Source organism: Ascaphus truei, chromosome 7 (genome assembly GCF_040206685.1).
Source record: "Ascaphus truei isolate aAscTru1 chromosome 7, aAscTru1.hap1, whole genome shotgun sequence".
Lineage (NCBI taxonomy): Eukaryota > Metazoa > Chordata > Amphibia > Anura > Ascaphidae > Ascaphus > Ascaphus truei.
This window is the reverse complement of record NC_134489.1, coordinates 92,527,426-92,543,527: the sequence shown is the minus strand read 5'-3', so window position 1 is coordinate 92,543,527 and position 16,102 is coordinate 92,527,426. Positions and strand designations below refer to the sequence as shown.

The 16,102-nt window shown below is 37.5% G+C and overlaps 1 protein-coding gene across 2 annotated transcripts in view; it reads left to right on the top strand.

The window, feature by feature from the left end:
• The window catches only part of ARHGAP15 (Rho GTPase activating protein 15), a 491,379-nt gene that overhangs the window by 305,019 nt on the left and 170,258 nt on the right, over positions 1 to 16,102 (top strand). For both annotated transcript variants that reach the window (XM_075609463.1, XM_075609462.1), the window contains one exon: positions 2,582 to 2,659. In XM_075609463.1, coding sequence (XP_075465578.1) covers positions 2,582 to 2,659 — 78 coding nt within the window. The remainder of the gene's footprint in view (positions 1 to 2,581; positions 2,660 to 16,102) is intronic.

Here is a 16,102-nt window from a genome sequence, read left to right as displayed (position 1 = left end):
TAGCACAACGAGCAGTGGAAAAGAATGAAGTCACTTTGCTAAGGTGCATACTGTAACATACTGTAACAGACATAATGTAACCAATTATCTAGAAAGGCAAAATCTCCAATAATAATCCAATAGTTTGTATGATCTTAATATATTTGTGTTCCCTAAAATTATATTTTAACGATTTTGCTGCGTAAAAATGTGAATGGATCTGTAATTACCCATGTTATCCCATTATATTGTATTCTGCATGCTACTATTAACATACTGTATATATAAACAGAAACAGGGCACGCACAAAACCAAATAAAACATAAAGGTAAAGGGAGGGTGCATACTGTCCAAAAAGATACAGAAAAGTGAAAAAGGGACAGGCACTCCTATATGCAAATAAGTGAAACTTATTGACTCAACGTTTCGATCGGCAATTTCAAGGAGAAAGGTCCCAGTGGCGACCGAAACGTTGAGTCAATAAATGTAACTTTTTTGCCTATAGGAGTGCCTGTCCCTTTTTTCACATATAGATAGATGAAAGATAGATAGATAGATAGATCGATAGATAGATAGATAGATAGATAGATAGATAGATAGATAGATAGATAGATAGATAGATAGATAGATCTCTATATATAGATAGATAGATCTATATATATATAGATCTATATGTAGATATATATATATATAGATATTTCTAAATGTTATTAGTGGGGCCACTTTTATCTGATTGCACCTTTACAGTCCTGCACATATTCATAATTGTGATCACGTTACCTCCTTCTAAATGAAAGTCTTCTTTTCCCTATTTTAATTAGGCTCAATGTGTGTACTGACTCATATTTTCTTTGTGTGTTCTTGTCTATTAATTCCAAATACCTAAATGTCTCTTCTTCTACTGTATCTCTCTTAGTTCTCGTGTTTCCTTTACCACCAACACAATTTACTTTTAACACTTTGTAGGTACACCCAAGCTTACCAGTCAACATGTGAAAGAATTGTAGTTATTAGAAAGAATTATAATAACTAAGTATATGATTGCAGGACTTTATTACCATGTGAAATAGATGGCACTCGTATTTCTATTCTGTTAAGTGATCACTTTAGGAGGGGTTATGCCCCAAAATGGCATCAGTGGTATTCCTTGGGGAAGGATATTGCTTGAGTTTGTTGCTTGAGTTTTACATGAACTAGTACCTGGCCATCAACTTTCTAAAGTATGAATTAGCAGGAACACCTTTCAAACTTTAGGTATCCAATCCTGGAGTTTAAAAAAAATATGTTTCCAAAATGGGTAACCATCCAATTTCTCAGGTACCTAACCTCTCATCCCGGGGCACAAGTCTTTCATTACTGGTCATGCCAGGTATATTTTACAGGTCAATATATACCTAATATCTTCAATAGTGAAGATAGAAGTGAGCAATTATTTTTTGTTTTCCTAATTTATTAGCTGGATCTTTCCCCCCACAAAAATTGAGCCGATATAAAGAAAATAATAATTAGACGAAAAGTCTTAAGATTTTTCAGGCAAAGAGGTCCAAAATTATTTTGCAAAGCTGAAGCTGCATTTTCTATGTTTATTGGATAGTGCCCTAAGACCGATGTGGTCAACATTTTGATAGACAGGGTTATATTTTGTCAGGAATTGCAACTGAAAGTCAATGTTTTAACTCTGCACCATGTTTTTTCAGACAAAAGTGCCCTTTAAAGTTGTTTTGTTTGAAAATTGCTCACGGAATCACAACATAAAAACTTTAAAGACAGCTCTCTTTTCTAAATTACACTTGGCCTAATTGTGTTTCTAAAATAATATAGTTGCAATCCAGCTAGGAGAATGTGGTTATGAAAAGGATGCCCAAATCCTCCAATTTACATTGGTCTGGTTTGGCTAAACTATCAAAGTTCTTGGAGCGGTGAGTTTATGGCTCACGGACACTATAATTGGAGTAATATTCCAAGCTTGTTTTTGTCTCCATATTGTATATAATCCAAGTTAAATGTTAATCTACCTCAGCCTTGGATGTAAGTAAAAGCCAACATACAGCATAGTTTCTGTATTTTTATGCAAACTATATTATTGTCATGTTATGCATTCTTGTTATTTTATCTTGATTTATACAGTTGTTATAGCTGGCATAAATACATTACAATGGAATAATTGGACTGAGTAAATTCACTATGTCAGTGTTAGAATCCTCTCTCAAATAACCAATTGTTGGCTTAACTTTTTTATAGCTAGAATTGATAATCTTCCAGACAGTTTGTAATTCAACGATCTAGAGTCAAAGATTCTACCTTCTTTTTCCCCCCGATATATTCTGGGCTGCTTTTCAGAGAAACAAGACAGGCATCTGCGATTGCTCTTAAATCTCTTACTATTCTCATTGGTACAGTCCCTTTACGCTGCTTTCTTTTGGTTTATTTTTCAATTAAATAAACTATTTTATTTTCTGCATCTTGCATAAGTAATATTGAAGTTTTCAGTCGCTGCTCCAAAAAGGTTTTCTTTTACTCACTCTGGCTTCATTGTAGACAATTGTTTTTTTTTATTGTTGTTTACTTCTGTAGTAACACCATTTTTCATCATTCTTTTCAGGCTTGGATGCTGCTGGAATATACAGAGTTAGTGGAAACCTATCTACAATACAGAAGTTGCGCTTTGTTATAAATCAGGGTAAGTAATTCCTAAAATAATGGATGTGTTTTGACTTTCCTTAATGTAACAGTGTTATTCTTGGAATTAAGACTTTTTTCCTTTTTTTTTTCTCATTGCAATTTTGATCAATGTTTGGATTCTTCTTTTTAGCCTTTGATGATAATGTTTTCAGCTTATCTGGAAATGAAAGGAAAAAAAGTTTAGTGGTTAGCTTTTGAACTTTTCTAAGCAATAATGGCCACAGGGGAAGACATTTCCTGGCAATTGAAGATTGTCTTGTAGAGCTAAAAGCCCATGGCTCAAGCTACTCCGTCATTAAGAACAGGAAATGCCCATCCCATAGGTCACTGTAGCTATTGTGAGAATTCCCTGCCAATTAGGCACTCCACTATTAAATATTAATTTTATTCAGCAAGATGTTTTAATCTTTGTTGTCTATGGAACTGTGTTGGAGGCGTTAGGTAAGGTAGGACTTTGCCGTGCAGTAATGTTATGCTGATTACTGCATACAAAATTCTGGTTGCCAATAATTAATATCTTTGTTTTGTACACCTTTATCAGATAAAGTCCGGATTTTCCCACTTCATTTCTCACATTGTTATAGTGATGCTCCTAATGATTGTTTAGCATCCTACCGGGAAATCCAACATCAAAGTTGACTCTCATAATATTGTACAAATATTGCACTTCAAACTAAAGGCTTAATATAACTGGATTCCCCTGAGAACCTGATTGGCTGTTGAGTCAGATGGCAGTAGAGCTTTATTTATATACAATAGTTAGGGAATTCAAAATGCTTGCTATTGCACAGTCTATCCCAAGTATGAAATAAACTGAGAAATGCGGATCTAATAGGGTTTGGGATTTCAGAATACTATAATTAGGAAAGTGGATAGACTTGGTAGTCCAATGGTTCTCAACTGCAGTTAATTTCAATGTACTGTAACATTGCACTTCCATCAAATTGTATTTAATCAAACAACAATTGCTACCTATTCCAAGAGATCCTCTCACAGTCCTCTACTTTGGCTCCCTGTCCAAATCTAAATACCTTCTATAATAATACTGCCTAACTTGATTTGGAATCCTTGTCAGTCACTTTGGATTTCATTTTTACCTCTGCTTGGTGAAATATTGTCTCATGTATTCCAAAACTATGCTTGAAATTCGATCCTTCCATGACAACTAGGAATGGAAGAAAGGCTCTGTATCTGTGCTCTAAAAGTGAGCATGAGACATCTTGAAACAAAACGAATGTAGCATTTTCAAATGATCATGATATAACAACGTATCAACAGTGAATGCAGGTGTCTTCTGAATGAAATGCTTGACAGTGTGTCCAGTCATATATGATGCTCCTATTAGGAGGAGGTATGACAATAATGGGCAATGCAGTGGGATGACCAGGTTGACTGCCGATGGACACTTATGGACAGTTTACAGTTAAAATACTCAATGACTCTCTCCCAGTAGTTAACAGACTCATCATACTCAGTGCCACATCCTGGACATATACAAACCAAATTGCACATACCCAAATAGATCTTCTACTATTTGTCACAGTGTAATTCTACTCATATTTACATTATGACAACCAAATACATTTACAATTGATAGACATACATAACACCAGTAAGAGTTGTACAGAACAGGACTTATGTAAATGCATATTAATCTAAATGTAGTAAAGAAGAATAGAGTGTCTTTTTAGTAACCCTTTGGTCTCTGGTTTCAGTGATGTTCTAGGACTTGTCTTTGTAGTACAGTATATAGAGCATCTTTCAAGTTGCAACCCATCATACCGCCCATCCTGTTATTTTACTATTAACAGGGAAAGTTTGTCACTGATCAAACACAGAGCATTTCCCTAATTGTTTGATTACCTGGTCTTCAAAATAAACCAGGAAACCTTTACTTTTCATGACACTGACAAAGCGATGCAGTGTAAAAAAAGTGAGAAGGTTATCCTCTTGCTATACTGCACAAAAAAATTATATTTACATGTCTTTTGCATGACACTGGGTATACTGTATATTACAATTCAATATCCACCTGGCATCTTCAATAATGAAGAAAGAAATTAATGAAAAAGGAAAAATGCCGGTCCCTATGCACTTTCATCTGCATTTTTTATTCTATTTTCTCACATTTTTTAGCTTCTGACAACTGTGTCGACATAAACATTTTTTAATTGGGCAAAAAACTTAAACTTTTTTGGAGGATGACGCTCAAAGATATTTTGTGAAGCAGAAGCGGTATTTTTCGGAGTTTATTGAATAGGGACCAAAATTTTAAAACCAAAACTGAAATTACCCAACGGAAACAACTTATTACATGCTATTATTTTTGATGAACACCATAACGGCAATAGGTAGCGTCTGTCTGACATTGCATTTAATGCTATTTGCAAATGTACAGAAATGTGTCAAATGGATTATAACTGTATCTACATTCTGACCACTGTGAGGTTACATTTAATAAGACTGACCTAGTTTTATATTCCAAAATAACATTCAATTACAGTTGCTCATAAGGCCATTAATACACAATATCAATCTTCTCAATTTATGCACTAATCTGAACTACTGAATTTTTACAGAACAAATTTGCATTATTTTTATTTGTAAGATAGACATTTTATTTACTGTAGTTAACTTTCTCTTTGCATCAAACAACAGCTACAGCAATGTAAACTACATTATTCTCTTCATTCTGTTCCACCCGGTCTATTCTATAAGGGACACCATTGATAATATACTATATGGCTTCCATGTGATAAGATTATCTTTTAGCTGTGATTTATTTTTCCCATTAAAGTAGGAAATAATATGATCATAAGTGATCCAGAGTTAGAGCCTAACATTTACAGTGTCTTTGAAAAAAACTTTTATTATACATTTGTATTGATTGAATGAGCCAAGTACTGTACTTCAGAACTGCTTAATGCATGTGGCTTATCCATAGGAAACCCTGTTGCTAGAAACCTATGCAATTTGTCCAGATACATTGCAGGATTCTCTCATCATAATAATAATTTTTATTGCATCTAGCGCCTATCTCCCAATGGGATTCAAAGCGCTTCACAATTACAGTGTGTGGTAAGCAGCATGGAACATAGCATTTTTTTACTGACAGTCCCTGTCCAGATGAGTTTACAATCGATAGGGTAGATCCTTAGAGCTCCGGTAATTTTGACCTTATAACGTTACGCTCCCGAAATAGGGAATGGACGTTATTTTTCTTATTATTAACAGGGATCCTCAAAGCTAATGAGGTACAAAAAACCCCCGCCCATTCTTCAAAGTAGCAGCGCTATTAACTGTGATTTTCATGTCTCAGAGATGTGTTCTCTAATACACTACACATGCGCATTGGTCAACCTTTAAGGTGTGTTATTAAGGCTGCGCTACTAACAGATTTCCATGTGCGTTACCACAAGCGAATGCAAATCTTGTTATAATATTGAGAAATGTATCGTTTTTACACTTACTAAATTTTTCACTTAATTATAGGGTATATAATGTTATAAGAACTGTATAAAGTATAGGCGTACAATAATGTATATCCATACATACCTCAACAATATAAATGAATATATCATTTTGATTAATTTACAATTAAAATAAATGAAACAAAGACATCCTTCATTTATTTTACTTGTGCATTTATAAAAATGAAATAATTTATATTGTTGTGGTAAGTAGGGATATACATTACTGTACATCCGTACTTTATACAGTCATTATTACATGATATAACATATTAGTTTGTGCAAACATATCACTTTAATCACTAAAAAACATAATACATTTTGTTTCAGACATTTAATATATATCTTTGTATGGCACATGTTACTGTTTGTAATGAAAGGGTTAAGTCCTATACTCAGTAAATTGCTTTATAGACTTGTTGCCCTGGCTGGTTTTGGGCTACAGGTCTGCCCTCCTCCTGGCAGTAATCCATAGTAAGGGTAGGTTGCCAGGAGTAATCATGATTTTTGCCCACACCTTGTAGCTCAGTGAGTCAGAGAAGCTAGTGCAATCAGGCCTGCTGTCCAATCAGGGACAGAGGGCTGGTTCTTACTGAACTGACTTAAGGAGCTGCACATCTCAATTGCGTGTTGTGCCTCTACCGTGATAGAGGTGTGGTCTCTCCAACTCAGAAGTGCAGGGCTTTGCTTACTGAGGCCTTCCTTACGTGGACAGGTGGAAGACTATTCCCCTTACCCTGCAAGGGGGTAAGGGAAGAGCAAGGACTGCTCCTGGTGACTGGTGGCCGGGAGTGAAGGTCCAGGGACATCCTAAAGGTGAAGACCTGAGTGATAAGAATAGATTCAGTGTAAGCTGTGCACTGCTGTGATTAAGAGCCAGAGAATGAATAAAGATCACCTGTTTCTACGTTCTCCTTGCCTGAGACTGAAATCTATCAGGGAGGAGAAGAGATAGTTCTCCTGCAGAGATTTCTCCCCACACATCTGGGGGCTGCAAGAGATGGAGGTGCCGTCACCATGAGTATGATTCAGGCAAGACCCCAGAAGCCTGTCCTGACCTTCCCCATAAAACCAGGCGGGAGACCCAGGGCCCCATGTTACCAGCAGGTTTGCACCACACTACCATGAGTAACCAGAGCAGATTTCCCCAGGATAGACCCTATATGAGATTGGGTGTGGGAAACAGGGTTACAGACTATTCCGAGAAATAACTCACTGATAATCAGCTTATGGATGTGAATAAGAGCAGCTTTTGGCAGGTACTAAATATCGTAGCGTTATTATCATGCGCTAACATTAACGGAGGTCTGAGGATCCCTGTTGTTAGATAAACTGTTCATTGCCATATAATTTGCATACGTGGGCCTAAACTTCATTAAAATGTATCATTCCCATATTGTTAAGAGATTGTCTGAACATCGTAGTGCTATGCACCTTTTGGGGATATGCGTTGCAGATATCTATAAGTTAAAAACAGATAACATGACGTTAAAAATGTAACGACCTTCTGAGGATTTACCACAATATTTTCGATGCCTGAGGCACAGGGAGATAAAGTAACTTGCCCAAGGTAACATGCTGACCGGGATTAGTACATGGATGGCTTATGAAATTCACCTGAAATTGTCCTATATAATTGAATTTGAAGTATGTTTGGTGTTTCCTTGGTGCGTTTCTCATATAAGTCTCGGAGGCATTTGCCGAAATTAACAACTAGAATCGGGGGCTACTTAATAAAATCGCCAGACTTGAAAACCGGGGCGAAACGAGTGCAAAACGAGTGCAAAAGAATTGCAGCAGGAAAAAAATCCAGCTGCTTTCAATTGGATTCTGTTTCTCTGATTAATGTTTTTTTTTGCATTGATTTTGCCCAGGTGACATTAGTAAATAAACCCATACTGTAGATGTTTGACTTTTGATCTTAGGAACAAGCCAAGTGAGCGGACATTTACTGACTTACTGTAGTACAAGGCTGGATTCTTTTGAACATTTTAGCATTCTCCTGTGCTGCAGCTCTGAAAATTACTGTATTCTGTTCACTGGAATTTACCAGGCACAGCAGATTATTACTCATTAGTTTATCATTTGATTTAATATCAGCGATGTGCATATACTTTAAGACTGCTTGCAATAATGTTAAAGAGACCTAAACTTGTTAAGAACACAAATTACGTTTTGAAGTTAAATAAGCAGTGCATATACCAACAGATGTTTTACCGTAAACTGTACATTATAAGGAAATAACACATTTCGTATGTTACTGTATTTATATTCACTTGTAACTCTGGTAAACCGGGGAGAAAACTGTTTTGATGTAAATGTATTCAAGGACAATGTACCTGGCTTGTGGGCAAGTATCATTACAATTGTAAGACTCTTTAATCATTAGTAGGTTATTATAAGACAACGAGTCCTCTGTGACAATTTATGATACATGAGTAATGCAGTAAATCATTGAATGAGCTCATATTTGTCCCTGTAAATAAACCACAGTTACAACATATTTTAGGGAACATCTTTGCTGACCTATGTCACAGATATATCCTCAGAAATCTGATTTGTGAAAACCCTGGCGTTCTGTGAAAATGGAAAAAACAAGTGAATTCTATTACAAACACAAGGGAAATTACAGTGGTTCTTCAAGAATTATTTTATTTCATCAAACCAATCACCAAAGCAAGCTAAGTTTTATTTTGATCTTACTACCCAAGTCCCATAAAACTTTTAATTGACAAATGTCATCGCAAATTTGTTTGGCGTTTTTGAAGCATTCTAGATCAGGAGTGTGCAGCTCCCGTCCTCAAGGCCACCAACAGGTCAGGTTTTCAGAATATCCATGCTTCAGCACAGATGGCTCCATCAGTGGCTTAGGCCAGCGGTGCGCAAGGTTGGGGGTTGCGCCCCCCAGGGGGGCGCTGAATTTGTTTGGGGGGGGCGGTTGCAGAGGCCCCGCGCTCTTCCCCGAGGCATTTAAATGAAATGCTGGGGGATAGCGTGAGGCCTCTGCAACTCACTTACCAGGATTTTGCATAGCTGGTAAGACGGCGCCAAATGACGCCGCGGTGTCTTGCGGAGTGATGTCACATGTCCGTCTCTATGCCAATGGGGTCACGTGACCCCGCGGTGTCATTTTACGCCACTAAATAAGGTGAAGGTGGCCCGAAAGCGAGGGGGAGCAGGCGGGGGTGGGGGGGGATGGGGCAGCTCAAAAGGTTTGCTCTCCCTGGCTTAGACAATGGCTGAACCACTGATGGTGCCACCTGTGCTGAAGCAGGGATATCCTGAAAACCTGACCCGTTGGTGGCCCTTGAGGAATCAAATTGGCCACTCCTGATCTAGAAGAATATATGTTTTGTCTCATGTAATATAAACCTCTGAATTACTCAAGAAGAAATGTCTAGCAACATTTCTTTTTTTCAATCCATAATTAAATAATTTGGCCCATCCGCAACAAAGACTATTCATAAGAAAGCCGCAAACTGCAAAATTGTTAACCAGCTGAGGGTATGTATTACCTAAACTACTAAATTAAATAATTTAATAATAAAGGAAATGCCTGCTTGATTAATTGTTACAGAGTAAAATTTACAATAAACCTGTCTTGATCAGTGTTTTGCAGAAGCACTATTACTGTCTGTGCAGTTGTTTAACAAGAATTTAATTGGAAAGATAAGTGAATGCACATTTAAAAGTATTGTTAATTTGCTTTATAATCACCCCATTCTTCAAAGTATTGACAGCACCAGGCACAAACTCTTTCCTCTTTTACAAGTATTATTTTTACATATGTGCACAATATATTCTACAGTTTTAATGGGAAGATTTATGGATTCCACCGTAGAAAAAAAGGTTCATTTGTGTAACCGTCCAGTATCCCTTTTGCAAAAGAAAAGGTTTCATTTTTTCATGTGAATCTTATATTTACATTTACATTGTAGCATCTACTACATCTTGGTCTAAAATCTTTCATCGTTTACCTCTATTTCTTTTATTTCAGTGAAATATATTAGAACAGTTACAGAGAAGGCAGTGGAAGGCAAAGCAAATGAGGATTACAGAATTCTTTGCCAGCCTCTGATATTGTGTATTGCCATCGTTGGCAATGTCCCATTTAGAGTACTGAGATTGGTTAGGGGGAAAATGAGCATTCAAACTATTGTTATACAGTATCTATTATGATGAAACATATAATAAAGTTATATGTTTTGATTGCAGGTAATATAATACAAATGTCCTTGTTATTGTATTCACTTTTAGTGCGAATTGTATTGCACATCCATGGTTGCAGGAGAATCTGAGTATGTTAAATAGTGATCAATGTTAGTAAATCATTATGGTCAACCACAGAACAATTGTGGCTAAATAAAAAAAGCCACATATAGCACTAATAATGTGCTGTGGCTGCCCGGCTAGCATCATTTAGGATGTGCTGTCATACATTGCAGTATTAAAAGAAAAAAATAATAAAGTGAGTTACTTACATTCAAGGGAACAACACTTCCTATGTGACAACCCCAAACCGTGTGTAAGAGATCAATCCAAATATTCAGTCATACAATGTGAGTCTTATCTTCTAAAATAAATATATGGAATATACATGTAGCCATGCCTAGTTTTGGCTACCAGTCTGCCCTCCCTGCCATGTAAGCCTGGTAACAGTGCAGGCAGTGAGAGGACCAATATAACAAAACAATGGTACCGGGCGCTTCTAATAGTGACTTAATTACAATAATAAAAGTGATATAAATGTGATAAATAAATGTGAACAACAAGAGAATATATAAATATATATAGTGAAAAAAATCCTTCACCAAATGTGAAAAAATATATATAAATAGCAGCTTTACACCCTTAAAGAAATGTCCAAGTCCAGAGTTCTTGCGTTTTCTTCCAGGTGGGAAGAGTGCTCAAATCTTGGGATGATATGCAGGGAAAAAAGTGGAAGAAATAATAGTGCAGACCAAATATAATATGTGCAAACAATAATCTATGAATAGGTCTCACTCACACTAAATGGATGAATAACAGACGTGTCAGAGACCCTTCTCTCTCTGACTGGAGCCCTTGTACAATAGATGCCTTCTGATGGTGTTGGTATTAAATCAGTGTATCTGGTGGGCTAGAGGGGTCCATAAATTCTGAGTGTACCTCCCGAGAATATAATAACGAAAGAGAGCACACAATAGTGTTGTACATAAGGGTATAATGTGGCATAAACACACACAGGTAATACACGCACATTTGTACAATGGTATCAATCATCCCCCCACGAGTCACCTACGCTCTCTCCAATGATCGATACCATTGTACAAATGTGAGTGTATTACCTGTGTGTGTTTATGCCACATTATACCCTTATGTACTACACTATTGTGTGCTCTCTTTCTTTATTATATTCTCGGGAGGTACACTCAGAATTTATGGACCCCTCTAGCCCACCAGAAATACTGATTTAATACCAACACCATCAGAAGGCATCTATTGTACAAGGGCTCCAGTCAGAGAGATAAGGGTCTCTGACACGTCTGTTATTCATCCATTTATTGTGAGTGGGACCTATTTAGAGATTATTATTTGCACATATTATATTTGGTCTGCACTATTATTTCTTCCACTTTTTTCTCTGCATATCATCCCAAGATTTGAGCGCTCCTCCCACCTGAAGTGACAGGACCAATCCTGGGTTTTCCCCACAGAAGCAGCTCCCTTGAGTGACAGAGGAGGAGGTTGGGCTAGGCCTGTGTTCTGCCCAATCCTGGGTTCAGACCTGGTACCTTCCTCCCTTGTACTTAAGGGGCTGCACTACAAAATTTAATGTTGTCTCTACCTTAAGAGAAACAGGTAATCACACAGGTGTGTATCTTGCATTGGCACCCGCTGTCTTCTCCCCTTGGGGAAGAGTGAGTGATACCATTACCCTGATTCTACAAGAGTACCAGGGAAGAGTAAGGACTGCTTCAGGTGCCCGTGGCCTGGAGTGTAGATCCAGGGACCATCCAGAGGTTGAAGACCTGTGTGAGCTATATTGGGCAGAAGCCTGTGTTATACTGTGCTAAAGCAGAGGAATAAAACGGTTCCAGGTAATCATACTCCTGCTTAGTGTGCAATCTTTCTGGGGGAGTGGAGTATGTTCTTTGTAGGAGATTGCCTTCATACATCTGGAGCCTGCAGCAGATGGAGGCGCTGTTCTGTCAGAGATAGAGACCAGAGATGAAACACTGAAGCCTGTCCGGAAGTCCCCACAACCACCGGCGGACCACTCAGCATCCTGTGAGCCAAAAGTTAGTCAGCACTACACACCATGTAATGGCAGGATCTATCAGAGGGTGGGGGAAACAGATATATATATATATATATATATATATATATATATATATATATATATATATATATATAACAGATGCTCATATGATTCTCACAATTCCATTCACACATGAAAAAATATTTTCTCCCAAAAATATTTACACTATCTGTCTGTGATATATAAGGTGCTAAGTGCAAAACATTTATACTGTATGTAATGAGTATAAATCCACAACGTTTCTTGAATCACTATAGACCCAATGTGCTAAGCGCAGCAAATTGAATTTTTGATGTTAAATTGCTGCCCAAAAATCACAAATTATACTGCGCTTGTGTGGACCTAAGTCAGGGTTGGTCGACTCCAGTCTTCAAGGGCCACCAGGATTTTCCTGCGTCAGCACAGGTGACTCAATCAGTGGCTCAGTCATAACGACTTAACCACTAATTGAGCCACCTGTGCTGCTGAAGCAGGTATATACTGAAACCTGACCCGTTGGTGGTTCTTGAGGACTGGAGTTGGCCACCCCTCACCTAAGTACTAACCTTTACAGGGCCAGGGATCCAGTGACAGGGGACCTCTGGCACTTTCACATGATTGATGCGGCTGGTACCCGGATACCGGACACGGAAGTGGAGAGAGCTCTACTTCTGTTATGGATCGGGCTGGCAGCAACTTCAGAGTGGACAGTTCGATCTGCCACTAGAAAATGAGCAAATGCCCATAGCGTACCAAGTACTGTACGTCATAAGTACCCTAGGCGGACCAGTGCACATGTCGTCCCTGGCAATCTAAAGGCTAAGTGCAAACGAATGGCATGATGCAAATCTTATGTATTTTTAAAAGATTGTACCTGGTATCCCGGTGTCAGCTTCTTGTGACCTCACTTTATCTCCCTAGGATTCAAACACAAACAAATAGATTGTAAGCTCTACGTGCCTGGGACTTGTGCCTGCAAAAATTATATGTACAGCACTGCATACACTATCAGTGCTATACATGCAAAACATATTATAATTAATCTGTGTGCCATATATATAGTTGAACCTGTGTCAAAATCTGCTGCCAAGTTGAACCTAGCGTAAATCCTAAAAAAGACTGTTGATATTGTTAGCAACTTAAAGCACTTCTAGTTCTGCGCTATGTATCAATGATACATATTTGGTGGTTACTGCGTGGATGTTTCACTATATATGTTAACATTAATTATTTTCACTGCATGCATATTATAAAATATTTTACTTAATAATTGATATTTATTAATACCAGTTATAACTTAAAATGCACAACAGCCTGCTTTGATTTAAATTGTATCAGTCAGGTTTGCAACACGATGCAATGCATCAAGTCAGTTCAGAGAACAAACTACAAACTACAGTGTGTGTCATTTATAACAAGTCACATATTTATTAAGGGTTGCACTTCTTAGCAATACAATTTTGATGCAATTTTCTTTTTTAAAGACCATATTAGTATACAGGCCACTATGTGAATAAAAAAAAATAGAGTGGATTAAACTCTTTCACAAGTCCTTGAAAGGAGTCCAATGAATGTAGAAGCAATGGAAGTATACAGGGGTGTTCTTCTCTTATGATTTGCTCAAGCCCCGTTCCACATGAAAAAGAAAGAGGACTCCATCCAACTAAACAACCCTAGTGTAGTATGATTAAAAATCAATTCAATGAAGAATCAGCGGTAAGTAATGCATTTACATTTAAAATACAAACTACCGTTATAGGCACTTAGACTTGGCAGTAACTCTCTGGTGTTCCTTACACTCAGTTCACTCTCCATCAGTCTAAGGGTCTGCAGGTTTTTTTTTTTATAGATCCGTCATCCGCGGTGATGTCACTAATTAAGTGTTTCTGCACTGGCTTGCACGCATGCTCCAGAATCCGTAATGCCCTGTTGCTTAGCATTCTGACAGTGAAGGGGTGTTCAGCCAATGCTCACACCAGACATTACCAACAAAATTAATCACATCTCCCCCAACGCGTTTTGTGTGATAGTTTTCCCCTTGGTTGAAGTGGAGCTAATCCGCTAAAAGCATGTGGACTGTAGTGATTGATTTTGTTGGTAGTGTCTGGTGTGATCATTGGCTGAACACCCCTCCACTGTTGTAATGCAGAGTGTGGTGCATGTGTGGAATTGCATGATGAGTGACGTCACTGTGGATTCTCGTCATACGAGTCAGAGGTAGGTAATACACTCACAATTAAATAAAACGTATAAGCACTTATCAGACTTTGCAGCGACTCACTGGTGTTTTGTGCACTTTTTTTCACCCTCTTACCTCACAGGGTTCTTCTCCAGGTAGGAGCTTAAAAGGAGAATATTTATTGCAATTACGTGGCAATAGCTATCAAGGCAGTGACCCCAAATTTAAAGAATTACCCATAGAGATAAAGATTTTCATTTCTTAATGATACAGTATCTACCACACACATTGGATCTAAACAATAAGTGAATAAGTGACATTTTATTGTTAAGCACTAAATGATAAGTGAATATCTCTACATTGTGAAAAGTGTCATGTCCTGCTTATCAATTTTTGTGGGGAAAAAAAACATTCTCACTCTCAATAAATAGATTTATTCTGACCTTTCTTGTTTATGATGTACTCTTCCTGAGATACTGTATTTGCTTGCAGGTTTTAGATTTCTGGGGATATTAAAGGTTGGCTACAATTTAATCTATAAGAAATAATTGTTTTGATTCCATGTGTAGGACATGAAATCTAAGCAAAAAATTCTAAAAAAAAAATGTAACTGGTGTGCTGAATACTGTATATTCAGAGTAGTTTGCATTATTTTGTCTCTCAAACACTTTTTAGAGAGATGGTACCTTTTATGTGACAGCAACCCTTTAAAGTCCAAAATGTGCCATTGATATTGAAGCATTATTATTTGTCCCAATTAAACTTAATTTGTCTTCTCATTTTCTTTGTGTAAACATACAGTATGTACAAAACAAGACCTTATATCAAGTGAAGAAAAAAATTATATTAATTTTCTTTGTTGGGATTCAGCAAACTCCAACCAAACAATTTCATATAACTTCCAAAAAAGATCAAAGGCAAATCTAAAATAGAAAGTGTTAAATCAAATTTTCTTTCTAAAGTAAAAATATTATGTTTATTTTGAATCTTTGTAGCCTGAAGGCCACTATTCATTTTATTTCTGCAAGTAGAAAAAAAGAAAACTTAGTGTGAAGGTCACACATGTATGCATGCTACATAGCGACACAGGCAACATCACAAGCCTATACAAATAGGGAGCGCCCCAACCTCTTTTCTTTTTGTCACTACCACACAGGCAACATCACAAGCCTATACAAATAGGGAGCGCCCCAACCTCTTTTCTTTTTGACACTACCACACAGGCAACATCACAAGCCTATACAAATAGGGAGCGCCCCAACCTCTTTTCTTTTTGTCACATTATTCACACTACCACACAGGCAACATCACAAGCCTATACAAATAGGGAGCGCCCCAACCTCTTTTCTTTTTGTCACATTATTCACTACAAGAAGATCCCGGGCTTTATCTTCTCTACTGGTCCAGCTGCAGAAAACAACAAGGGCAAGTATACACTACCCTTTCTTTGGTTACACACTACCACACAGGCAACATCACAAGCCTATACAAATAGGGAGCGCCCCAACCTCT